At 44.4% G+C, this 27,580-nt stretch overlaps 1 protein-coding gene and 1 long non-coding RNA gene across 2 annotated transcripts in view; one reads left to right on the top strand and one right to left on the bottom strand.

The window, feature by feature from the left end:
* Positions 1-7,835: 7,835 nt before the first annotated feature.
* The window catches only part of LOC134443419 (uncharacterized), a 78,883-nt gene continuing 59,138 nt past the window's right edge, over positions 7,836-27,580 (top strand). The window contains exons 1-8 of the mRNA XM_063193205.1: positions 7,836-7,874; positions 8,647-9,156; positions 11,310-13,922; positions 14,062-14,237; positions 16,070-16,625; positions 24,504-24,609; positions 24,737-24,866; positions 25,013-25,087. Of these exons, the coding sequence (XP_063049275.1) occupies positions 7,836-7,874; positions 8,647-9,156; positions 11,310-13,922; positions 14,062-14,237; positions 16,070-16,625; positions 24,504-24,609; positions 24,737-24,866; positions 25,013-25,087 (4,205 nt within the window). The remainder of the gene's footprint in view (positions 7,875-8,646; positions 9,157-11,309; positions 13,923-14,061; positions 14,238-16,069; positions 16,626-24,503; positions 24,610-24,736; positions 24,867-25,012; positions 25,088-27,580) is intronic.
* LOC134443437 (uncharacterized) lies at positions 25,697-26,503 on the bottom strand. Its single transcript, XR_010033666.1, has 3 exons — positions 26,345-26,503; positions 26,011-26,065; positions 25,697-25,823 (listed from the first exon to the last, which is right to left on the bottom strand). It is a non-coding gene; the product is annotated as an uncharacterized LOC134443437 (long non-coding RNA).

Genomic DNA, 27,580 nt, shown 5'->3' with positions numbered 1-27,580 from the left:
CCCAGCGGACTGGTGCGACAAGTTGGGATCTTGGAATGATTGTCTCTGGGGGGCTGTCTTGGTTGGCTGGCTGGAATTGGCGAGACAGAGCATCAGGTTTGACATTCTTGGAACCTGGCCGGTAGGAGATTGTGAAACTGAACCGGTTGAAAAAGAGGGCCCATCGTGCCTGCCGGGGGTTTAATCGTTTAGCCTGTTGGATATATTCCAAGTTCTTATGGTCTGTCCAGACGACAAAAGGGTGGTGAGCCCCCTCGAGCCAGTGCCGCCACTCCTCCAAAGCCAGTTTAACAGCAAGGAGTTCCCGGTTGCCGATATCATAATTCTCTTCAGATGAAGACAACTTCTTTGAGAAGAATGCACAAGGGTGCACTTTGCCATCAGGGGACCTCTGGGACAGTACCGCTCCAACTCCAACATTGGAGGCATCGACTTCAACAATGAAAGCTCGAGTGGAATCTGGTTGGCAGAGAATAGGGGCTGAGGTGAAGCGCTGCTTGAGGTTTTTGAAAGCTTGGTTGGCCTCAGGGGACCATGAGAAGGGGGAATTGTCCTTTCGAGTGGCAGCAGAAATGGGGGCAGCGATGGAACTGAAATTGCGTATGAATCTTCTGTAGAAATTCGCAAACCCCAGGAATCTCTGTGTCTCTTTGATGCAACTGGGTACTGGCCAATCCTTGACAGCTTCCACTTTCTTAGGATCCATCATGATTCTGCCCTCGGAAATGATGTAGCCAAGAAAAGAGACTGTAGGGACATGGAATTCACACTTCTCAGCTTTAACGAAAAGGTTGTTGTTGAGAAGTTGATTAAGAACTAATTGGACATGTTGGATGTGCTCCGGGAGGCTCTTGGAAAATATTAAAATATCGTCTAAATATACGAAAACAAATCTGTCCAGCATGTCACGAAGGACGTCATTGATGAGAGCTTGGAAAACAGCTGGGGCGTTTGTGAGGCCAAATGGCATTACCTGATACTCGTAGTGGCCATTGGGTGTGTTGAAAGCAGTTTTCCATTCGTCTCCTTCACGGACACGGACAAGATGGTATGCATTACGGAGATCCAGTTTGGTGAATATGGTTGCATCCTGCAAAAGTTCGTAGGCTGATGACATGAGGGGTAGAGGGTAACGATTTCGCACAGTGATTTTGTTGAGGCCCCTGTAGTCAATGCATGGCCTCAGCCCTCCATCCTTCTTGCCTACGAAGAAGAAGCCTGCCCCTGCTGGTGAAGAAGAGGGTCGGATAAAACCTGTGGACAGTGCCTCTTTGATGTACTCCTCCATGGCAATGCGTTCTGGCGCAGAGAGGGAAAAGATGCGCCCCCTTGGAGGACAGGTGCCTGGCAGCAGATCAATGGTGCAGTCATAAGACCTGTGAGGCGGTAGAGTTGCTGCTTTCTTTTTGCTGAACACTTCCTTCAGATGATGGTACTCTGGTGGTACTCTGGACAGTTCGGGCAGTGCTTGGGTTGACTCGGGAGGAGCTCGGGTTGACTCGGGAGGTGCTCGGGTTGACTCGGGAGGCGCTCGGGTTGACTCGGGAGGAGCTCGGGTTGACTCGGGAGGATGAACAGATGACCTACAGGAGCTTGAGACAAGGCAGGTTTTGTGACAAGTAGATCTCCATCCGCGGATAGTGCAGGAACTCCAATCGAGATGTGGGTTGTGGAGAGTGAGCCAGGGGAATCCCAGGACTACCGGAAACTCAGGAGACTGGATCAAGTGGAATGAGAGATTCTCCTCATGTTCACCGATCTGCAGACGAATAGTAGAGGTGGTCAATTCAACAAGGCCTGCTCCTAAAGGCCGTCCATCCAGAGCGGTAACAGAAAGAGGAGGATCAAGAGTAGATGTTGGGATCTTCAAGTGTTGTGCGAGAGAGATATCCATAAAGTTGCCAGCAGCGCCGGAGTCGATGAGGGCTTGTAGCGAATGTGTCTTGTGGCCCCAGGATATGGTAAGAGGCGTTAAAAAGCCAGAGACTGGAAGGTCAGGAGAGGAGTTCACCCCCGTCACAGGTCTCCTGGTGCTGGACGGGGTTTGGCTTTTCCCATTAGTTCAGGGCAGGCATTTCGGAAGTGTCCAGGCTTTCCACAGTAAAGGCAACAGTGTTCCCTCATACGCCGGTCACGTTCCACTTGGGACAGCCGCGTGCCACCCAGCTGCATGGGCTCTGGACCGCCATCAGAGGACTGTGGAACAGGGGTGTCGTTGACGGGGACCGCATAGGGGTAGAATCTTCTTGGGGTCTTGGTACGCTCCTGGAGTCGGTGGTCCAGACGAATAACACGGGCAATCAACACTTCAAGGTTTTCAGCCTCTTCCCATGAGGCTAGCTCATCTTTGATACGGTCGGATAGTCCATGGTAAAATGTTGTGAGCAAGGCCTGCTCTCCCCAACCACTTTCAGCTGCTAGGGTGCGGAACTGGATGGCATAGTCTGTTGCTGACTGGCGACCCTGGCGAAGTTGCATGAGCTTGTTGGCTGCTGTGCGACCACTGACATCTGGTGCGAAGACTTTCATCATCTCCGTGGAGAAGGCAGTAAGAGAGTTGCAAACAGGACTGTTGTTGTCATAGAGTGCAGTAGCCCAGGACAGGGCTCTTCCTGTGAGAAGAGTTATGACGTAGGCCACTCGAGAATGTTCAGTAGGGTAGGCGGCAGGCTGGAGGTCAAAGGACAAGCGGCACTGGGTCAGGAAACCTTTGCATCCCTTTGGATCTCCACTGTACCTCTCTGGAGTTGGCAGACGGGGTTCACGGCTGGGCGTGGGTTGAGAGGCCACTCGCTCTGTGGAGGACGCAGCTGGAGCAGTCACTTGTGCATGTTGACCAAGAGGAGGGGACTGGTGCATCTGGGCCGGCTGGAGTTGGGGGGCCGGGTGCATCTGGTGGGGCTGGGCTGGTCGTGTTGGCCGATTCAGTTGAAGGGCCTGATGGATTTCATTCAGCATACTGGCGTGTTCTTGCATAAGTGCCCCCCACTGGGATAGGGCTTCTTCATGGCGCTGCATGGTGGCTTCTTGGCTGCCGACAGCTGTCACCAGGTGCTGGAAGGTGATTCCCAAGTTCTGTGCTGACGCAGAGGCGGGCACTGGCTCCGGAATGTCCATAGAATCAGATTCAGGGAGTGGTATTTTCTCTGCTCCGTCCATCGTTGGCTGAGTTTTTCTGTCAGGAATTTTGTTGGGTGGTTGACCTTGGACAGACATGCAGAGAAGCAATGAGTTCTGATGATAAGTTTTCTTTACTTTCAAAAAACACAGGATACAAAAGGCCGTTCTTCAGTTCAATTCAGTTCAGTGAAAGTTCCCAGAGTCAAAACAAAAAGGTTCACAGCCAGCAGTCCAATGGCAACAAAAATCTTCAGTCAAAATTCAAAGTTCCAACAAAAAGTATTTCGGCACAAAAAATAGGCTTTCAAGTTCTCAAAAAATGCAGGCAGAAGTCAAAAATCAAAACAGGGTACAAGATTTGGCAGCACAGAAAAAAGGGGTACTCACACTGTGGCTCGCAGGAAAACTCAGCAAAGACAAAGGAAAAATCAGGATCTTAAATAGGCTGGTACATCATCAACAATAATCCAATCATCCAATCACAAAGAGGGGCAAATTAACAAAACACACAAAGGCAGAAGGGCGACATCATGTGGGCAGGTAAGTGCATGGCGAGCAAAAAAGTTCATAGGAATTCAGAGGCACACAGTGGCAGAATGGCGGCATCTTGTGGGCAGGTAAGTACATGGCAGGCACAAAAGTCAGTAGGATTTCACAAAAATCAGGGTGTTTCTCATGTAAATCAATCCTAAGCGTACTCTCCCGTCCACTTACGCACCTTTTCCTTTACGCGCATCGAAGGGCTGTAGTAAGGTCAAGCACCACTATGAGGTAAAATGCAATATTGCATTTGATGCTCGCTTGGCATTTTGAGCATGTTACACGGTAGGCCTATGCCTTGATGATGTTCCTTACCGTCAGCGTGGGTCCAAATTGAAATTCATTCACTGTTCCACATATTAACTGTGACAAAATATGACCAGCTGCCCAGAGCATGTTCTCATATCGAAGAACTTCCAAACAAAAGCAATTAATTAATTAATCAGTTTGAGGATCATCATCTTGTGCCCACGGACGGTAACCAAAACCAAAAACACCTCGTTGCACCATGCGCAAATTGACAAAACACATCAGACTAAAGACTGACGTTCCAGTCGTCCAAACAGCCACCCAAAGTATGCCTATTCAAAAAGAACCTTCACCATTTTTTACTATGTTGTAGCCAGGTTAAGTAAGGGGTTTTTATTGCAACTCCTAACCTTTTGCGATTTATTGGAACTCGTGCATATGTGATGAAGCCTATTAAACTTTCTGAACTGATGCCCGACATACAAAGCCACGACCTACTGAGGTAGGCTACAGGTTGTCCTATCTGTTTTTGTACGACACAAAATATTTCCTGAATCTCATTATAGCTAAACGTAAAAAGGTAGGCCTACATATCAGAGCATGTCTTTGGCATCAGCTGCGTGTTTAAATCCTGACTTGGCGTCACATGCCCATGCATGCCCAATTAATTCACATGTCTGCGACAGAATATAAAGTCTCCGTTTTTTTCATGACAATTGATTTCCTTTAATCGTTCTTCAGCATGCATGTAAGTGTCATATGCTGACGGACAGCTGAGATCCACATATTTCCAATGATATTAATGTCACGTTACTGTACAGAGAAGCGGAGAAGCGCTTTTAAAAGTCAGCAAATACAATGTGGCTGTTACTGTGGAAATTCAGAGGCAATGATCAGCCTTTTAAATCAGTTTTTATTTTCCGGACTTTAGGCAACACACCAAACTCCATTTTTAACCAAACGTTTCATCATGTTTATTATTTCAATCAACCTGTTGCGCACCAAAACGCTCAGCTGAGTTCCCGCCAAAGGTACACATTGCGTGTCCATCTCAATATCTCACCTCCACTACTCGCCTTGTGTTTGTGAAAATGAGCTGTGGAGGACTGTGCACAAGGACTCTTGGCACGTGGTTCTAAATTCAAAGTTTAAGTTCAGTTTTGGATCTCAATGGACTGCCGAGGTTTTCACATGGTTGATCTGAAAATCCATGCTCCGTGGTTTCTTTGAAACCACAACTGATGAAGTTAGGGAAGACTCATCCCCCCATTTAGCATACCGGTATATCACGCCCATGTTGGGCTACGCGCTGTTTTTCGGAGTTAAGCGCGAGGGGTGTGGTCATATTTCAGAGGGGAGAATACGCGTAGGATCAAAGCGCGTAAAAAGTGCGTGCGTAAAACCGACTTAAGTGGAGACGGGAGAATTCCGCCCTGAGAGAATAGGGCTAGGAATCAGTTTTGGTAAATTTTGGGAAAATGTCTGTATTTACAATTTCTTGAAAGGAGAAATGTAAAGTAGACATTTATTGATCCCTATGCTACTGTATGTGAATGTAGATGACAAACAACATTCCTGCAGTTCAGGTGATTAACATATTCAAATTATATATTAACCCCTTAATGCATGCCGTACCTCCAGTGGTACACTGTAACACACATGAAAAGTTAGCTACCATAGTACTACAATACTATTAGCGCAAGCAATGGGTGTCTAGTGGAGGCAGTCATAATTCCATGTTGCATAGCAACCGTTGCTAGGTAAAGCACTTTCCCTAGCAACCAGTATCAATTATGCCATTTCTGATTGATTTTGTGGTACGAAGGCATCTGTACCCTGAGTCATTGTCTTAAAATCGCTGTAGCAATACTTCAAGAGGTTATATATGGCAAATATGTACCATAATGACCCCTTATGATGTAACTTTATCCACCCAAAATCCTTGCAATTATGCGAATACCATGTAAAATGATAATGTCTTTTTAAAATCATGTCAAGTGAAACAGGCTTTACAAATGTCTCTATATGGCAGGCCTATCTTATTATATACATGTACCAAATACTGCCAACTGACCAGGCAAAAAAAAATTTCAGGAAGAAAGAATGCATACAGTATAGTACATGATACACGTGCTGTGTTGAGAAGTGTCATCTGACAGTGATCCTCATGCTTACCCCAGTATTATTAATTATTATATCCAAAATTAAATTGGTGCCACATATCTTTAGGATGAATGTAACATGCTTTCAACATAAAGGGCCTAATTAGTGTATGTCAAGCTAAAGATAAGTTACATTCAAAACAACATAGTATTTGGAATGCAAAGACATGTGTTTCTCCCTATACTAGTCAGGTTAATAATATTACACCCCTCTACTGAGTGTATATTGTATTTGTTAAAAGTAGCCAACCAAACCTTTCATTTCTATATAACAATAGGCTATAATATTTCAGATAACTATCGACTATCAGCTAGACAGAATTTAGTTGAACATTTTCAATTGGCAGAATTTCACTGCCAAAGGCATTGTTTTTTCACAGTCAGCTTTGTGTAGTCAGTGCATTTGAGATGCGCATAAACACATGTATAGTCTTGACATCTGCTCTATCAAGAACCCTTCAGCAACTCTGGACAATTTGCACTGGCTTCAGGGAAATTTGACCAAAGAACCTTCCACCGTGCTGAGCCAGTCCATCCCCACTCAGCCAGAGAGGATAACTGCCGGTACGACACTACATGCCTGCATTGCAATAGCCAACTGTCCTCTTGATATGCTGTGGCAGGATACCCTTGGTGAGTGGGAGTCATTGGATCGCAACTACGTATTTAGAGAAGCCTTCTTGAGATTGAATCACAGAACTCACACCTTGACCATCTTTTAGGGAGGTGTGACATTAACAACTGTAGAGAAATATATTAATTCTTCTCACTATACCCTACCTCAAGAACTGAAGATGATACTTATGAGGAGTGAAATGTTCCTTGAGCATTGTTCAAGAGTAACCCAGTCATAGATGTAGGTGTTTAAAGACCACACACATTCTTCCCAAAACCCTCACCATTTTGCTAGATTCACAAACATCAGCTATAGACTGAAATTGGTTTCCACTGTGTTCACAGTCTGACTCCCACAGCTAATAGTCTGCATGTATTGTATATGAGTATGTTTGCATGCATGATGAGATATGCTTATGCTATAATTACAGTAATATGAATGGGAAACCACACTGAACGCACAGCACCACACAGACTATCCTAGTTGGAAATTAATATTCTTCCCCCTACACTGAACTTACAGTTACTGCACTGTGTTCATCTACAGTATAAAGGACTGTGCACCTTGTAGGGAAGCTCAAATCTCAGTATACTCATATACTTATACTTATATACTCAGTATACTTAAGCTTATACAATAAAGACTTTCTATTCTATTCTACTCTAATGCCATTTTCTCAATGGGACACCACACAGGATGGCCAGAACCAGAATATGAACTTGTTATATTTCTAAGTAGCAAGATTTCAATGGGCCCCAACCTGGCCACCCCATGGTCAAAACTCTCCTGATGTGGAGGAACCAACTTGGACTACTTTCCTTTCAGCTTTCCTCTCTTTGCACAGCTCTCCATCATGTATGGATTGAATGTTTGTATGAATTGAAGAGTATTTTGTTTTCATTTACAAAATACCAAGTATCCCAACTTTTTGTAAACCAGTTTGTATCTTAATATTGTAGCACCCAACTCACTGTACTTATATAGTGATTAATAAAAGGCTACAAGGGCATGTCAAGAATCACTTCGCTAGGTTACAATTTACAACACAGCACTGTCCTAACTGTGTTCATGTATGCTTTTTATCTTGTTCAGTTCTTGTTCTTGTTCAGTTTTTAACCTCTGAATAGTCAGATGGCTTTACTAGGCTCATGTATGAAGATAAAGACAGGCCTGATGTGTACAGCCATGTAAGCCATATTGAGACATTATCTCTTGAAAAAGTAAATAGAAGTGTATATTGTATTTTTCACATAGTTGCTATGACTTCAATGGAAAAAATGACATCAAGGGGGCCATTGTCACACATGGTGCATCCTCTTGAAGGATTCATGTAGTGATTTTAGGACACATGGTCAATATTCAGACATCACATTACCACATTATTGCTTGGAGCACGTTTTCATTGATGCTGGTTGCTACTGTAAGGAAAACGGTGCATATTTATAATATGGGGCCTTTCCCAGCAGTGCTACAGTGATTTTAAGACAATGGCTCAGGGTACAGATGCCTTAATACCACAAAATCAATTGCATAATTGATGTTGGTTGCTAAGGGAAATACTTTATCTAGCAACCGTTGCTATGCAAAACAAGGAATTTTGAGTGCCTCCACCCCTGATATTGATAAGCATGTCCTAATGAACACCTGTGCCAATTTTGATGCGTGTATCACCTTTTTTTCACCCATTTCTTGTACTATATGACATAACACAAGGCCTTAAGTAATGCACTATGACTTGGTCATTGCCTTTCTGGTAACAGCAAATTTACAACACCATGTTTTAAAGGGTTAATAACACTTTCCCCTCTCTTCTCCTCTCCCACTCTGTCCTGTCCCTTCCACTCCTCTCCTCTTCTCTCCTCTCCCCTCTTCTCCTCTCCTCTCCTCTCCTCTCCTCTTCTCCCCTCACCTCTCCTCCCCTCACCTCTCCTCCCCTCTCCTCTCCTCTCCTCTCCGCAGGTGCTGATGGCCGAGCTGTGTGCCTTGTCATTGGGTAACTCCACTGGCCACACCAACCAAGACACCTTGTCCAATCAGGTGCAGTCTCATCTGGAGTCCATTAACCAATTAGCACAAAGCACCTCTGACAGCCTCCTGCTGTGTCAGAGCCTGTACCTGAGTCTGCTTCTGCCCCCCACACACACACACAGCCATGGCGAAAGCCCGTCTGACGCGGTCCTGTTGGCCAGGCACTGGGCTGGGCAGGATCCCGCTGAGGAGGGCTTTCTCCTGGTGAACTTCCTCAGCATTTTTCTGACGTCGCTCCGCTCGACCGCCCTGAAGGCCTCCGTTCCCATCACCACCACCACCACCCGCATGGAGCTGCGCTGCCTGGAGCTGCTGCTGGACACCCTGGAGGAGGCGCAAGCGAGGCCCAGCAAGGCTCTCATCAGGCTGGCCGAGAGCAGACGCTGGACCCCTGTGGAGGCAATGGGACTGCTGAGGGCTCTGGTGGACACTTACACAGAGGTACACAGCATGGAATGACTATGCCTGTTGTAGGGTCAATTGCAGTTATGCAATCGAAATTACATATTGGGTGTGGAACTTCCTCACACGGCTTGCACCATTAAATGTAGGTACTCTTGCAATTAATGGGCATGAGGAATATTCTTCCTCACCAAGGGGCAACATTAATGTAGGGTCTACTACAATGTATGGGTATGAGGAATATTCTTCCTCACACGCGGGGACCATTAAATGTAAAGGGAGTACAGTAATGTAATTATAATTACATTAATAAGTATACAATTCTTATACAGTTCCAAATATGTAATGTGTTATTACTATATGTGAGGAATAAGAGTATAAGAAATGATGCATGAAGAGTGTGTTAAACTCTTTGCGCTGGGTATCAATAATGTGTAGGTGTGTACTTATGGAATCGTCAATTGTCTAATTAATGATTGCATAAAACACGGTTCATGACCGTCTCATAAAATCATGACCATTATTGAGTAATAATCTGAAGGTTTTGTGTGAATTCTTTTCTGGTTGACTTCGTAGAAAATATACACGGGGTATGAGAGGATGCGCTGTGCGTGTGTGTGAGTGTGTACGCTATGCGAGAGAGAGAAAGAGAGAGAGAGAGAGAGAGAGAGAGAGAGAGGAGAGTGGCGCGTGCTTTGTGGGACGCCACTCTGCGCCTTGCGGGGGCGCTTCTGTGAAGCGACAGGGGACGAGAGAGAGAGAGAGAGATGTATGTTCTGTATGAACTATGGGTCAAATGATTCTGCGCAGCTCGGGTGCGCAGAACCGAAATATGAGATAAAAGGAGGAGCGTCAAGCTTTCGGCTGATGAAGCGGGAAACTATCTTCAAGATAAGAATTCAAGCTGATCAGAGAATACCGTCCTTTGTTTAAAGGTTTTACAGTATACGTGGGGGAAGGGAAAGGGGCGCTTGGCGCTCTTTCCAACAATAGCTTACGTCCTCGACTCGATAACTCTATGGGTTAAAAACACTGGTACGTGTATCTCTGTGAGTGGATAATTTACATGTGGGTGCATGTATGGCAATACTGCAACTACCGGTATGTAAACTAAGAATAGCGTGTGGCTATTTGTGGTGATGAGAGGGGAGAAAGAGAGAAAGAAAAGAAAGAACAGATAGAACAAAATAACCCAAAATAAAATATATCACACTCTACAAGTGTGGATATTTGAACACAACTCCTCAAAGCTATGTAACAGTCCTAACTGCATATCTATGCCCAATTCAGTGCTTACTGCGTTATCCTTGGTAGGAAGAGAGAGAACCCTTTGATCTCTCGGGGCGAGATGAATGCGCACTTCCTCGTGCACGCGAATTCCTTTGTTCTCCGAGAGCGCTCAGGTCCTGTCTGTGGGTCCGAGCGATACCACGCGGTTCCGGGCGCGAGGTTGCAATATGTCCAAAGAGTTTTGCAACTGTACCGGGTTGTCCACTCTCTTGGGGGACAGACCATCAGGCCTCAACTGAATCTCCTTCGATTCCAGGGAGGTTCCTTTGATTTCGGTACTAGTAAGCGATTAACAATTGTCCGTACAAAAGTTATCCTAGCGAGTTGAGTCCCTCCGTCCTGACTCAACTGATGTCCGCAATATCACTCGAAATATCGCAATGGGAATGCATACACAAACGAAAACCGGTTGAAGGAAGAAATATATCGACCGTAGTGTTAACCTGGCCAAGATAACTTACAGTTTCAATAATTTCTAAAATAGACGTCTCCAAGGAGACTGTGGTCCCGAGATGTTGTCTTCACCTCTGGATGAGGGAGTCGGGCCAAGATTCACACCTTGACCTGGGCTTTAAAGGTACAGGGGCGGGGCTGAGCTACGTATGTAATCTGATGCCAGATACAGTATAGATAGAAAATGGTGTCCTCTATTTTACAAAATGGTGGGCATTCGTAAAATGAGGGGAAATGACTTAACTTAGGTGTAAAAGTCCCTACACTGTGTAGCTTTCTAACTTATTGTGTGGTGCCTTTTTGTAAGCCTTTTGTGTGTGTGTGCGCGCCCTCTGTGTGCTAAATGTAATGTAATATCTTACATATATGACATGATATTCTGTATAACTGCTGCGGGACATCTTAATTTTGCTTAACTTAATACCATTAAATTATGTCTACTCTACTAGGATGATGCTGCGATCACGGAGGTACTCACCTTGGTGCGAGTATACGACGTACCTCCACTGTGGACAGACGAGTCGGCGCATCCGCTGGCAGAGTCCTTGTGCAACCTGGGTGCCAACAGCTTCCTGCCAGCGTTCCAGGCGACTCTGAAGAGGAGAGACGAGCGCAGTCTGGAGTCTGTCCTGCACAAGTGGAAAGCCTCCGCCTCAGCCTTAGGAGCAGGGTTAGATGACTCCACCGTGTATATGGTGAAAAGCGCCGTTACATCTGTGCTGCAGGGATGCAAGAATGTCCAGAAAGAAGCAGCTGCGTTCACAAGAAACACCTTTCGCGTCGGGAGTCTGGGAGCGGAGGACCTGCAGAGGTGCCTGTCTGAGCTGTGCAAGGCGGTGCACGTCACCAAGGGGTGGTATCCCACGGCGACACAGATGGTCAGCTGGTGCTCAGCCATGCTAGAGCAGCAGAAGAAGGGTGTCCTGGAGACGGTCATCATGGACGAGGACCCCTGCGTGGTTGCCATGGTCGCGGTCACTCTTGCCTGCATGGGACACAAAGTGAATGTGGTGACAAGCTCTCGGTCGCGTCAGGAGTGGGCTGCCCTGTACAAGCACGTCGGAGTCAGCCTTAGCACTGACCAGAGGCAGTCCTACGAGGCAGATGTGGTCTATGGAAGCCTGGAGGACTTTATGGCCGATTACTTCTTACTAGGAACAGATGGAGATACCAGATCACTTCGCCGAGCATTCATTGTGGAAGAGCGAAGTGTGAGCAGTGTGTCTCAAAGCACAGAGCCGTCCAGGGTTGAGGTGAACACCACTTTGAAGTTTGCCATAGAGCACCTGCAATCCCTCATGACAAGTTTTCAGGGCATGAAACTGAGGCACAAGTTCTTCAAGATGTTCTGCCAGATGCTGGTGAGAAATCTGGAAACCGGCACGGACACCGCCATCTTAACCGTCCTGAAGAAGCTCAGTGGTAAAAGCTTGCCTCCCACAGAGGCCAGGATTCTCACCTTCTTTGAGAACCTGATGCTGAAAGTCTTCACTGGAGAGGAAAAAGGTGACAGTTGTGGGACATCTATGGTGGGGGAGGCATATTTAGAAATTATGTTCAGATGCGCGATGCAGTTCCAGGCTTCAGAAGATCAACCCAAAGACGTCTTCCAGAGTGCTTTAACTCTCGTCTCTGCAAAATGTGTTTCACCAATCGAAGCCTTAGACCTCCTCTCAACGTTGACTGACAAGTGTCAGGGTGTTGCTATCATGAAGGTGTTGCATCTGATGGAGACGTACCAGATTTCTTCTGACTGGAGGGATGGGAACGGCCAGTCCCTCCTTGTCCTCCTGAAGACCTTAGACACAGAGAGTCATTTCATACAACATTTGGAATCAAGCTTCAAAGAGGAGAAGATAAAAAGCCTTTATCACCTTTCCACTGAAATTTGCCATATGAGAAATATTGACAAGCAGACACTGGAGAGCGCGTGCGAAGTTGTGCGTACGGTCAGAGCCCTTATCGACTCAGGCGATATCACCAAGCACACAGATGTCCAGCTCGCCCATGACCTGAGCAAGGGCACGAGTACTGGGGACCTTGTTGAGGTGCTAGCTGTCCTGTGCAACGCCATCCACAAGGATGTATTCCAGAACAAGTGGTGGCCCAAGGACACACAAATGCTCAGCTGGTGCATGTTGGCCCTGGCGGACAATGGGAAGCTGCTGGAGATGCCCACGGGGGAGGGGAAATCGGTCGTCATCGCGATGTTCGCAGCCCTGCGCGCCCTCAGGGGGGAGCGCGTGGACGTGTTGTCCAGCTCGTCAGTGCTGTGCCAGAGAGACGCGCAGGATTTTGCTGAATTCTACAAGAGCCTCGGCCTCACGGTGGACAAAAACACCAACAAGGAGAAGGACGAGGATCGCAAGCAATGCTACCAGAAGAACGTGGTCTACGGAACCATCGGGACCTTCGCGGCAGACCACCTTCGCCAGACGTTCGAGATGAAAGACGTGCGGTCCGATCGCGGCTACCAGTGTGTCATCGTGGACGAGGTGGACTCTCTGCTACTGGACGAGGGCGTGCAGATGACCTACCTGTCCAGCCCCGTGGTCTCCATGCAGCACCTCAACACCCTGCTGGCCATGATCTGGACCCACGTCAGCCAGTACGGATACCTGGCCACGGAAAACCAGACCTTCGTGCAGGGGCCTCCAGCCTCCTTCTTCAAAGCCATATTTGACGCTATCGACACAGATAATGAAGAAATCGAAGATGCAATGGACGTTCTGGGCATCGCTGAGTCTTGTGGCATTGTGCCGCAGGGCTTCACAGAGGACATTTACAAAAGTGACAAGGATGAGATCCTGCAGAAGGTGCGGACAGTGAGTCAGGAGAAAGTCCTGGAGTTTTTCCAGTGTATGGAGCAGTATGTGCCGTATGACTTCGTCCTCTACACGCTGGGTGAGGACGGCATGTTGTCACTCAGAGTCCCTCGCTCCTATAACGACCCCAACATTCTGGAACTCTCCTTCCTGGTCCTGGAGGACGGATTCTGCTGCCCGCTTTACGAATCCAGTGACGCCCTTGTAGGGCCCATCGCACAGCTGATCAGTGAGAAGGTGCAGTGCACACACAAATTGTTCATGATATGGCAATTAAGAAGTCAATAAGGGCAACAATTATTGACCCTGATCCCAAGTGCTTACCCCTGTATTTGTTTTGTCCCCTAAAATCCTGCTCTCTATTGTCTATGGAAAGATCCAGTACGAGGCGCGTGAGAACTCGAAGGACAAGGTGAGCGTGCCGGGCTTCCTGCGCCCCCTGGTGAAAGCGAAAGTGTCTGCGTGGGTGCAGAACGCCTTCCTGGCCCTGACCCTGCAGCAGGGAAGAGAGTACGTGCTGGAGGACGGAGCTGTCTGTCCTGTTGACTACAGGTAAGAAGCAAAGTTAGTTACAGTCAAGTTAAAGGATAACTTCTGCCAATTTCGAGATGCAATTGTAATGCTCACACTACCCTGGACAGTACCTAAGGATATTGTTTTTTTTTTCTTCAGCCTTTTCCAAGATACTGGTCATTGTCATGGGGGCAAAGTATGTTTACATTTCATGAAAAACATTTTGATTTTTTCCTACCAAAGGTTATGCAACAGAAGAATGTTTTTAATGCAAACAAAGTCTGCCCCCATTAGAATAGCTCAGGTCTCAGAAAGGGCTGAGCCGAAAAATACAGCATCACCGAATACTGAAAAAGTCAAGGGTAGAGTGAGCAATACAACAGCATATTGAAATTGGAAAAACTTCTCCTTTAAGTGTGTGTGTGTGCGTGTGTGCGTGTGTGTGTGTGTGTGTGTGTGTGTGTGTGTGTGTGTGTGTGTGTGTGTGTGTGTGTGTGTGTGTGTGTGTGTGTGTGTGTGTGTGTGTGTGTGTGTGTGTGTGTGTGTGTGTGTGTGTGTGTGTGTGTGTGTGTGTGTCAATCAAACACCAGCAGCGCAAAACGCGCTGGACTGGGCTCAAAATGCAGGGAAAATTAGCTTGTATTTCCTCAGCAGACCAATCAATCTCCCACAGCATATTTAAAAACGCATCTATTGATGAGGACATCCAGACTTTTACAGCAAAGAGTAGACTGCAAGTACTACCAACCCGATTCAACCTTTCAGTCTGGTACCCCAACTCATTCACCCCCTTCTATGTACACCATGGATAAACCATGGAATCCATGTCACATGTACTGAATGGCTGCACCTTCTACAAGAAGCTGTATATATCCAGGCATGAGTGGATTCTAGACCTTTTGTTAGAAAAACGGCAATATGTTTGCCCTTCACCTGTATACAAACTGTCTTTTAAAACCCCAAATGTTTACTCTAAACCAGAACCCAACTGCTTTTAATGGACTGAATGCAACTAAACCAGACATCACCATCATTGATGAGGACAATCGAACTGTTGATATAGTGGAAGTAGGATGTTGCTTTGACTCATATCTAGAAGAAACGTTTTGTGAGAAACTAATGAAGTATCAACCACTTGTGCAGGAAATCACTGTGATGGGCTACAAATGCCAATATATAGTGCTTGTATTTGGAAGTTTGGGCCACGTGCATAGACTGGCCACTAGGGGGCTAAGGATCAGGGGCGGTTCCAGACATTTATTCTTGGGGTGGCAAAGGGGTGTCGAGGTGTATTTCAGGGGGGCATGCTCCTACACTAAGGGAAAATTATAAACACTATATAATCGACACACACACTTATGTGATACAGTGAATCCCTTAAAGTGAAACCCTGCAACCTAAAGTTCTATGTGTGAAATGATGTCAAGCATTAAGGCTATTGGTCACAATCAGGGCTCTTAATTGAGGTGGCAAATCATATTTCTGGGGGGGCAAATGCCACCCCCTGCCACCCCTTAGAACCGCCCCTGCTAAGGATGCTTGGCTTCCCAAAAATGACTTGCTTAAATATTGTCCAATATCATCAATAATTGGTAGTCGACACATATGGAGAAGAAGGTGCTGTGTATATCCTTTAGACTTTTACTCCATGGACTATTGTTCACTGTGGTACCACAATTTGTGTCTATGGAAACTCAATTTTGAATTGTGGGCACAAATAAAGAAGTAAACTGTGTGTGTGTGTGTGTGTGTGTGTGTGTGTGTGTGTGTGTGTGTGTGTGTGTGTGTGTGTGTGTGTGTGTGTGTGTGTGTGTGTGTGTGTGTGTGTGTGTGTGTGTACGTGTGTGTACGTGTTTGTGTTTGGACTGCAGATCGACTGGCATTATCGAGAGCAACAAGCGTTGGGGTGACGGCCTTCAGCAGTTCCTGGAGATGAAACACCAGGTTAAGCTCAGCACCATCTCCACGGTAACCAACTACCTCTCAAACGTGGCCTTCTTCGAGAAGTACAAGGGCAAGCTCTACGGCACCACGGGCACGCTGGGCACCGAGTCCGACCTGCTGTGGCTGCACGACCTCTACCCGACCTTGACCGCCTGCCGCATGCCGACCTTCAGCCGCCGCAAGCTGTTCGAGGTGGATGGCGTTGTCACGGCGAGTGCTGCGGAGTGGAGGGCCGGGATCAAACGTGTCGTATTGGAGCAGATCTCCCCAAACAACTACAGGGGTGGAAGAGCAGCTTTGGTCATCTGCGAGTCGATCAACTCTGCCGAGGAGATCCAGAAGGAGCTGAGTGGTGTCGTCCCCGGCCAGATCATCCTCTACGTCCGCAGTGACAAGGACAGCCTGAGCAACATCAGCCGGGAGCTGCAGCCTGGTGACGTTATCGTGGCCACTAACCTCGCTGGCCGCGGAACCAACATCAAGGTCTCAGACCATATGTATTATATTATATTATATTATATTATATTTAGTGCTGTCAAAATGATTGCGATATTATCGCATTAACTCAACCCCTTTTTAGCTGCGTTCATTTNTTTATCACGAGATGAAAGCTAGATGTGACCCAGTGAAGATTTTTTTCATAAACTGGCCGACTGCGGGTTGCAGCGATAGCTTAACTACAATTCCCAACATGCACGGTTACAGAAGACGCTAGCAGTGCCTCGTGCCCCCCTGCTCCTCCCCCTCCCCTTCCCCTTGTGTCTCTCTAGTCAGCTTGCTCCTTCGGGAGCTTTCAATCTGTGCATTGCAGTGAGTGAGGTGACAACACAGACGTTATCAGTCTGTAAATAAATGATTTACAAAGCTCTCTATACCTGTTTGAAAACCGTTTGGCTATATAGTTTCACTTCTCGAGGTGCAGTCCATGCACACACTTACTATTACTAATATATATATATTTTTATTATTATTATTATTATTATTATTATTATATATTTTTGTATTATTATTATTATTAGCTGCTACATTTAACTGCTGTGACTTCTCCGACTACTGCATGCACTTGTGTTCTCTCTCGTGCACAGGGATGAAATAAGTACAGGCAGACGCTTATCATTTAGATGCAACTTCTCGAACCGTATGCAACTTTTTCACTCGGGTAGAAAGTTGGCGCAGAGGTGTCATGAAGTTCACATCACAAACATGGCTGAGCTGAGACCATAAAAAGCCAGGGGCACTTTATGCAGACCCCTCTAAGAAAAGGCAGAAACCCCGACTACATTAGCCCCTGAGGACTGTTAACCCACCGGGAAGTCAGTCCAGGCTGATCACAAGGCGCGACACAGAGCACAACCACAAGCTCGCAAATAACACATACAACACAAATTGCAGTAAGCTATTCATATCAGCCAGTGTTAATTTTGACCGGAATTTTTAATTTAGTGTTAGTTTTAATCTCTTGACGAAAATGTAATTTTAATTTTACATTCATTTCCTCTTGTTTACACTTCTCTATAAACAAACTAAAATACCATTTGGGGAAATCAATGATTAAAATGACATATTGCACATAGGCCTACTTAATACTAGTAACATCCCCCCTGAACTGCATGGTTAAGGCTAATTTGTATAGTCACATATTATTGGCCTACCTACCTAGTCAATGTGTTGTCAGTGTGTTGTGTCGCGGGGTACAGTAGCAGGTTACTGAAGGCTATGCAAGCGTTATGGCACCTGTTGGAAGATGTCTCTCTCTCTCTCTCTCTCTCTCTCTCTCTCGTGCGCGTATTGCAAGCTGTTGCTTATTATTAGCTTGATGCAAAGTTGTGATGGCATACGCGCTCTCGTTGACATGGTTGTGTGCATAGTTGCATGCATTCGCAAGACGTTATTGCTAGGGCTGTCATTTTAACGCGTTAATTAGACTAATTAATTACAAGGTGCATTAACGCATTGTAAAAATGAATGGCATTAATTATTTATGGGTAGACATACGTTCTAAACCACACCAAAAGCACATGGCGTGGCAACTGAATTCACTCACTCACGCCGTGATAAATACAAGCCGTCGGTCAACTTCTAAAGCTAAAATACAATACATTCAACAAATACAGACACTTTTCTGTCTTTTTTCATGAACAAAAGCATATGTTTGTATTTAATTATTTTTAGATATTTTTGAATTATTACGAGATGTGCCACTTAGCTGTTCAGTTAAAAAATAGATGTGGACCAACGACGTTTTCCTTCAATTAACACAAGCAATCAGACAATCTCTACAGCTTAAATACAACTAATAACATGTCAGACCCAATTTGGTGTTTTTCCCATTATCGATTTGTCTATATTTGATAACTTTTAGAACACATTTTATCACGAGATGTAAGCTACCAGTCTGCGCTCGGCAGCTGGTTCATCTGATATAATACAGGCGCATTTCAAGACAGTTTATCATTTGATTTGGCCATGGCAGTTGTATAATACAAACCCCAACTCCGATGAAGTTGGGACGTTTGGTAAACAGTGAATAAAATCAAAATGCTATCATTTTCAAAACATTCAATCTATTCATTAGATGGAGAATAGTGGAAAGACAACATATTAAGTGTTAAAACCGAGAAAAAATATTGTTTTGGGGGACATAATGTACTCATTTCTAATTTGATAAATCCAACACGTCTCAAAATAGTTGGGACGGGGATCAGTGAAATTTAGTAAACATCCAAATAAGATAAAACAACAAAGAAGAACATTTCAAAATGAATTGTACTGACGGACAATATAGGTGTCCAGGTATAAGATCATCACAGAGAGGCTGAGTCACTCAGAATTAAAGATGCAAAGGGAATAATTACCATAGTTATTACATACATTTTTGAATTCCCTTTCATTTACCACGATTGAGTGTATATAAGACATATTTTTGTTAATAAAATCATTGTATAGGTTCATGACATCATGAAATATATATTGGCTGTAGTCTCACTCTAATTCCTGGAGTGCTAGAGCTATTGAAAATTGACCATATTAAGAATGCTTAATGCATGAAAATGACACAGGGGTTTAACATTCTCCTAAGCACCTGAGCTCACTTGAAATAGACCCAGAAGACATGGGAAACTGTCCTTTGCTTACAGAAGTCAGCAGAAGTTGTAGAAGTCCATTCTTTTTGACAATAATAGAGCATTGCACATCCTGTGCTACAGTGAAAATGGACCATCCAACTTGTGTTAGTGCTAGCTTCAAAAGTCAGCCTCCATGATGGCATGCGGATGCAGTAGTGCATTGGTTAAGATGTTCTCACTCATCTGTAGAGTTAAATACAGTGCTGAATGGTATAAATGGGTTTTAAACAGCATGAAAAGCCACTCATGCATTATATTTTGAAGGGAGATCTTTGATTACTGCCACATAGTAAGGTCAAATTGCATTCTCTACTATGTTTTAACAGTTTGGCTCCATCATAAGGACCAGCATGTGATAAAATGGTGGGTTTTTGGTCAAGACCTGTCACACTGTAAGCACTACAGAAAGGAAAACATTGCAAAACATGACAAGGAATACACCCACCATTTAAGCTGGTGAAATCATGTCCAAGATAGGAATTAACACTGTTTTTTTTATATAAAATCATCTCATCGGTTAATGTATTTAACTGTTAAGTGTTGTCTTTTGTTTTGTTTTTAGTCTTCCTCGACATTTGCTGCCATTTATTGTCCCCGTCCCAACTCTTTTGAGACGTGTTGGATTTCTCAAATTAGAAATGAGTACATATGTCCCCCAAAACAGTATTTTTTCTCGGTTTTAACACTTAATATGTTGTCTTTTCACTATTCTCCATCTAATGAATAGATTGAGTGTTTTGAAAATGATAGCATTTTGATTTTATTCACTGTTTACCAAACGTCCCAACTTCATCGGAGTTGGGGTTAGTAGTTGGACTTGTGGTAGGCCTACTTAAATCTTTCATACAACTATAGCCAAGCATACGAATGAATTGACTGTTCAGGCTTTGAAATGCACGACACAAATATTTGTGTTCATGATGTGTGACCGCAGTAGCCAAGCTACCTAGAGCCTACCACTATTTCAGCAGAGGTTTCTGCTCATCTACAGAACAACACTTGTCTATTCACAACAACATCAAACCACTAGATAGATAGATAGATAGATAGATAGATAGATAGATAGATAGATAGATAGATAGATAGATAGATAGATAGATAGATAGATAGATAGATAGATAGATAGATAGATAGATAGACAGACAGACAGACAGACAGACAGACAGACAGACAGACAGACAGACAGACAGACTACAAATTCTGTAATTAATTAGATTTTTTTTTAATCTACTGACAGCCCTAGTTATTGCAATAACGCATGTGAAAGCATGGAAGGGCCGTTCACTTCCTATTTCAGTGTCCTTGACTGAAACAAGTTTCCTGTCACTGTGCCTGTGTGTGTGTGTGAGGGAGGGAAGGAGACGCGGAGCAGTTGAGACATGAGGGTCGCGACTTGCGAAAATAGCAATTCTTTTCAATGTTTCAGTGACATATTAACAAAAATGCTTCCTATTGGTTTTCGTATTGTAGTCACAATTTTATTTTTTTGACGAAAATATAAATCAATATCGTTATATTTTTCGTACAAAGGCATGCTGTTTTTTTTTCGTAACCGTTTTATTGTCGTCAGGGGAGAACAATCGTTTTATCACGAAATTCATCACGAAATTAACACTGATATCAGCAAACATAGAATAGCAACACGTGTGCAATAAGCCTTGAAACAAAACATATGTAGTAACATAACAAAACATATGGAATAGCGTTCACGCTTTCCCGAACAAATGTATTAGTGCGGGGTAGCCTGTCCGTGGTCAAAGTAATGCAGCAACCCCTATTAGAAGTCGCTGCAACTGGGACGCTATTAAAATATCATATTATTCTAGCTTGTTTACTAGGTCATACTGTAAACTAACCTTCGTCAGCAAGAGAAGATAACTGTCTTAAATTCAGTGGAAAAGTGTCCCTTGTTTGAGGCTGGAATTAATGGCTAACCCGCTGTCAGTCCTGCCATCCCATGAAGCTAGCTAGAAAGCAAAGTTCAGTAGTCTACCTCTTATAAAAGCATCTCTGTAGAAAGTCACATACACAGAACGGTAACCAAACTACTTTGTGAAATATGACACCAGAAGCTTCCTAATGAGAAGTATCCTAATATTTGCCACGGCTGGCTAATGATGAATGACAGCTTAGCCTACCTGTACTGCTATCCACCCAATGCCTTCTCGCTAGTCTACATGACAACTGGTTTTAGCCTACGATTGAAACTTGTCACTTTTAAGACATTCACTTCAGTTACTTGATTTTTCTGCCATCAGCGACGCAAAGGCATATTGGTTATGCCTATTCTTGGGAAGTGGAGAGCTGTCCTAACCAAGAACTAATTGTGACTAGTAGCTCTAGACTTCAATGTACATGTCTGATTGGAGGTAGCCAGCCACCTATAGTCGAGTCATAAATGGAGGTTCCGTGACCAACCTCTGGCAACAATGTTTTGATGATTGATTTGACCTCTATGGACCCTTTAGAAAAGATTTAGCCCCCATGTCCCTCACAAAAATCCTGGGCTTTTTTTGCTAGAGAGCCAAATTCAAAATGCCGTCCGACGGCATCTCTTAAAAATAACTTTTGATCTGAATGACCTAGAATCATGTATGAAGGCACTTTTTCATATGAGTCAACCATGAGGATTCCAAATCTGACATCATTTTGGTTATAAAACTTTGTTTTGACAGCAAAATTCAAGATGGCCGCCATCTAGAACCGTTATTTTCGACCTTTTTAGGCCGTCACCTCCCAAAATTATCATATTTGGACTGGGAATGTGTCTTTTTTTAATAGGCTATTATTTGACAATTTGGCAGATATTTTAGCATTGTTTGATGATTACTTTGGATGCAGTGAGACTAAGTTAGAATTCCGCTGATAAAGCTAGAACTCGTTACATTGTATCATTTTTTTCAGGAGCGGGCGAGTTACGCACAGCAGCTAACTTGTGCTATTCAAAAAAACAAACTATTTTATAAACATTGCATACTTTTAAACAGCCCCCAAATAGTATGTGTTGAATCCTAAATCCATTTTAAGACTTTTTTGAGCATAGGCCAATTTATGATCTTTTTGTTATTATTATTTTCTGCCCCGTATTTGTTTAATATGCCATTAGGGCAGATTTCAGTGTCTAACACTCATTGTTGTCAATTTTAAAAAGATTATTTGCACATGTTGTTTGCACTGTGCGACTTCTGCCCTGATTTTTCCACGATTTGGCACTCACAATCGGTCCGATTTCTTGGTCAATCGCGAGTCTCTTACTGTGTAGTGTACTTAGGGCACCGACAAGCGATTTCACCTCACGGTCGTGCAATCATAGGGTTGCAAGAAAATCAAAACTGTTTGAAATCCTCGTTGTGCCTTGTGAGTACATTGCACAGTTAAAGCAGTGCTACGACCCGAATTGACACTACACATGCACAAATTAACAGGGCCATGCGATTTGCTCTTGAGCGTGTCCTCATCTCCACCTCAGGTGCACATGTTCCCTCCTCTGCAGTCCCGGGAAACACGCGTGTCATTTCACACAGTCGCACCATTCTGCTCACATCCGATCATCGGCTCGTATAGTATGAGGACGTGAGTCGTGAGCTGTGAACTTTTAAATTGCAAAATTTCCTCGTGCAGTGTGAGCAGGAGCTTAATACAACCAACCACCAGGGGGAGAGCACTGTACACACAAGCACGGCAAGACATCAAATTAGGTTTCACACAATATTTGTTGAGACCAAAGTTCCGTCAAGTGTCCACTACTTAGCCGAGCAGCGAAATCTGCACTACTGGAGAGGCAATGTTCAGGGGGCCTTTCCAAGCCGAAGCTGTGGGGCAATAAGCAGAGGGTGGTTATAAGACAGTGTCAGTCCTTACATACCAACCAGCGGTTGTCGGGTGTCAGCGGCGCGGGAGCCGGCTCCACGCCGCGCTGCATTTGGAAAATAGAACTCAAGCGTATTTTTTACGCCGGCGACCGGTGGTGTCTCATTCAACTGATTGGCAAAGTAGCACGCTAGCTTTGGTTGTGGGGGTTTTTTTTAAACAGGACTGGCCGTGCACGCCGACGCTGTCAGTGTGAAAGGCAGAGAAAAACACACCGGCCGAAACTAAGCAGAAAGACTGCATACGTCCCGCGACCGTTCCGTTCGGCTTTGGTATGTTTGAACACTTAGAGTCGTGGGTTCACGTTTGGTGCTCCATCCGGTTACCGGCTCGACATTCTTCCTCCTGCACCTGCTTTGGGCCCTTGCTCTTCTCGGTGGTGACTCACTCGCACTGCGTCTGTCCTCTTCCGGCCTCCCCAACTCGCCCAGACCACGCCCCTTGCGCACCAACCATAGTCCTGCGTTACACCTGCAATCACTGGTGCTAATGATAGGTGCAGATGATAGCCATCACTGAGCATATTCTCTCCTATTTCCCAACAAAAACAAAAATAGTGACTAGTCACCCCTGTGACACACAAACCTAGCCAATTTCATTTTTGTTGGTCTACAAAGTACATTGATAGAAGTATCACTATGATTTTCTATGAGACATAATTATGCGATTAAAATGTGATTAATTGAGAGTTAACTGTGGCATGTATGCGATTAATCGTGATTAAATATTTTAATCGATTGACAGCACTAGTTATATTATATTATATTATATTATATTATATTATATTATATTATATTATATTATATTATATTATATTATATTATGTAAGGGTTAACGTTCGGCGAGAAGGTCGCTACCGTGGAATAGCAGCACGACAGAGAGAATCTTTAGACCCCGACGCGGAGCGGAGGGGTCTTGTTCTCTCTGAAGTGCTGCTATTCCACAAAGCGACCGACTCGCCGAAAGTTAACCCGCTTATTATATGGATATACTTAAATGATTCACACATGGCGGGGAGATTTCTTTAGGCCTATTTAATGTTAAGTCTATTATAGTTTTTAATGTCAAAAGATTGTTGCTGGGCAAAACAAAACAGTGCCGTTGTGGAACACACCTAGGCAACAGCTAGGTAGCCAGGACAACAGGTGTTGTCTATCACAGCAGCTGATTAGAGTCTTGTTGAAAAGTCGCTTTAGCAGTGAAAAGTCTTGTTGCCATTGACAGCGGTCTGTTATAGACCAACCCGTCCGTTATCGAAAAATAACAGACGTGCGAACGTTGGGGAGCCCCGTTGAAATGAATGGAGCATTCGACCAATGACGTCACAACCATATAATAAATTATATTATATTATATCATATTGCAGGTGTCAGATGTTGTGAACGATAGTGGAGGTCTGTTCGTGGTGCTCACCTTCCTCCCTGAGAACAACAGGGTTGAGCTGCAGGCCTTCGGACGCACGGCCCGCAAAGGTAAGCCAGATGTGTAACACACACACACACACACACACACACACACACACACACAGATGGCCACATATCACACACCCATACACACACACACACACACAATAAGCGTATCTAATAAACTCCATTCCAGGTAAGCCCGGGTCAGCCCAGATGGTGCTGAACAGGGCCCAGCTGGCAGGGGGCTACGGCTCGGAGATGACCATGAGGGACGTCAAGGCTACGAGGCGCCGCCTGGCAGAGGAGCGACTCACTGACATGAGGTACGTGGAAATGAGTATGTATGCTCATACTATACAATATATATATATATATATATATATATATATATATATATATATACAACATTTATGTATTTATTCAGAATTCTTTATGCGTGCATGTGGGCATGTGTGTGTGTTATGTCCAGATATGATGTGAAGGAGATGCGTCTGCGTGAGGTCCTGTTTGCTCAGTACTGCAACACCCTTCACTCCATCTACAGGTCTGCATGACACTGATTCTTGAAAGTATGGCATTAACATGTCCCACTTGTAAAAATGCTAATTATGTTGAAAATCAATTACATGTACATTCTCAAGAGCAAAAAACACTTCAGGTAATGATGAAGGGGTCAGTAACAAAGAAGTCTCTACGATCTACCGTTCCGGAGATATTCGCGAAAAACTTTTCCACATTGCCTTTGAATGGAGACGGAAAGTGCTAATGTTTCCACCGATAGTACAGATAGCCATTACCTCAGCTTCATTTTGGAACTATTGCCATCTTCGTTCGGGGGTTAGTACATTTTTCCACCCCCTATAAACTCAAGATAATGGAAAAAGGAGGCGCACACAAGACTTTTGTGAAAAAGTGTATTGTAGCCTAAATTTTACAACAGAAATCTGAGGTTAACTGGAGAAACAGACGTTTCGGATTGAGAATGGACTAGGTCCAAAACGTCTGTTTCTCCAGTTAACCTCAGACGTCTTTTCAAATTTCAGCTGAAATACACTTGTTCACACAAGCCTTGTGTGCGCCTCCTTTTTCCATTACTTTGAGTGATTACTACTTTTTGGGAGTGCACATGTAACAGACCGCATTCGGCGGCAGGTCGAAGGCAAGGAAAGGCGACAAAGGTTGGCTCCAACTCGCATTTATTCTGGTGAAACATTAAGTGCACACAACATCATGCAGCTGCTGTCGTACATTCATATCTCCAGCGAAGTAAACTCTTTCTGCTTGCTTTGTGATCGTATAGTGAATTGTCAGCACGAGACATGGAGCCATTGTCTTTTACATACATATTATCATGGGCAACATTCTACGATAACATTCCCTCATTAAACGGGACATTCCATTACAGTATTCCATTGGTGAGTAAATAAACAGAATGAGAACGACATCGAGTAGCAAAACAAAGCCTACCTGGTGAAACATTAAGTGCAAACAACATCATGCAGCTGCTGTCGTACATTCATATCTGTACACAAAATGATAAAGATACAGTGAGCTGACTGACCACGGATAACAAAGAATGCGTGGTTCAGACTAGCAGCGAACTGACTAGCTGGTTCATAGCGTGGTCAGAAATTATCACTTCAGAATACCATTTCAATAATTATGCAAAATCATTTGCGATCTCATAATCATGTAGCAGTACTACTCTCAACAACATTTTTAATTGCAAACCTTAGTATGCACACATGTATAATATTGCATTTATGGATGAACACACGAAGCATTATACCACTGAACTTACCTCCAGCGAAGTAAACTCTTTCTGGCTGGAGGAAGCATAGTTCGTGTGCAAAGACCTGACCTACTGCAGCTGCAAGAATACACCACCAGGTGGCTGCAACTCGTATGATAAGGAGAACCAAATATTTATAGTGAAATTCACCAACTACATTTCTAACTCTGTTACACACGCACCAAGCAATACAAAATTAAAGTGCTAGCCTCGCGAGCCACCCTAAGTACTTCCGCCAAAGGATTGGCTCCACTACTGCAGTCTGCCCGTGCTTCTCTGTGGAGCAGTAGGATTTTGATCGCAATGCCCCTCCCAGAAAACAGCCAAGAAGCAAATATCTACGCTACATGTGGCGTATGTGTGCATGCGTCATCTTTCGCACTTATACCCGACATGAACGTTTTTTCTTGGCAGCCTTGGCGACTGCCTCATCGCAATGTGCTTTGATGTAAGCCTAATGCCTTGTAAATATCAATTGGGGGGAAACCTGCATTGTACTGCAGTATAACATGACCGTTTTTTTTTCTGCAGTCCTCACATTAAGTATTACCAATGCCTGATTTTATACACGCCAAAGTAATTTTGTTAGGCTATTGCACGCTGTCTTTTCCCTTTTGAATTGGCTACCTCCGAAACAGCGCCTTCACCTTGCATCATGAAATTTATTTCCCACGTTCCCCTTCCCGCGTTCCCTTTCACATTCTTTCAACCAATGAATGCACACAAATGGGTCTGTTCATACTAATTAGAATATTCATATAGAATATTTAAGGGAGGAGGCAAGGCGGAGACTTGGGCCCGCGTGTGCTCATGCATGTGCACAAGATTTCACGGCAAAACCTGGTTATGCACTTATTGATAAATCCGGATTTTTGTCCGTAAGTAACTTTCAAGAGTTTCGCGTCTGCCCTTTCTTTGTAGGAAATCCATGCACTTCTTTGTACATGAGGCCCCTGCTCTGAACAGATGAGCAGAACGTCAAGATCCACCATTAGGGTAGTCTCCCAATCCGACGAACTGCTTTTGCTCAATCAGTCTTCTCTTTCAGGGCAACCAGAACATGAAATAGCCTACTTAGTGACCTAAAAATATTACTGATTATCAGGTCTTCTCAAGGGGGGTGAAAGAATTATATGGATATTAACCAACCAGTCTTGTCAACACTAATCATATGGTTTTAATTAGGCCCGTAACGGTGCACTGTATTCGTACCGAACCGAAATGACCTTCGGTACGGTACAGTGC

Source organism: Engraulis encrasicolus, unplaced genomic scaffold, assembly GCF_034702125.1.
Source record: "Engraulis encrasicolus isolate BLACKSEA-1 unplaced genomic scaffold, IST_EnEncr_1.0 scaffold_31_np1212, whole genome shotgun sequence".
NCBI lineage: Eukaryota > Metazoa > Chordata > Actinopteri > Clupeiformes > Engraulidae > Engraulis > Engraulis encrasicolus.
This window is presented reverse-complemented; position numbering and strand designations above follow the sequence as displayed.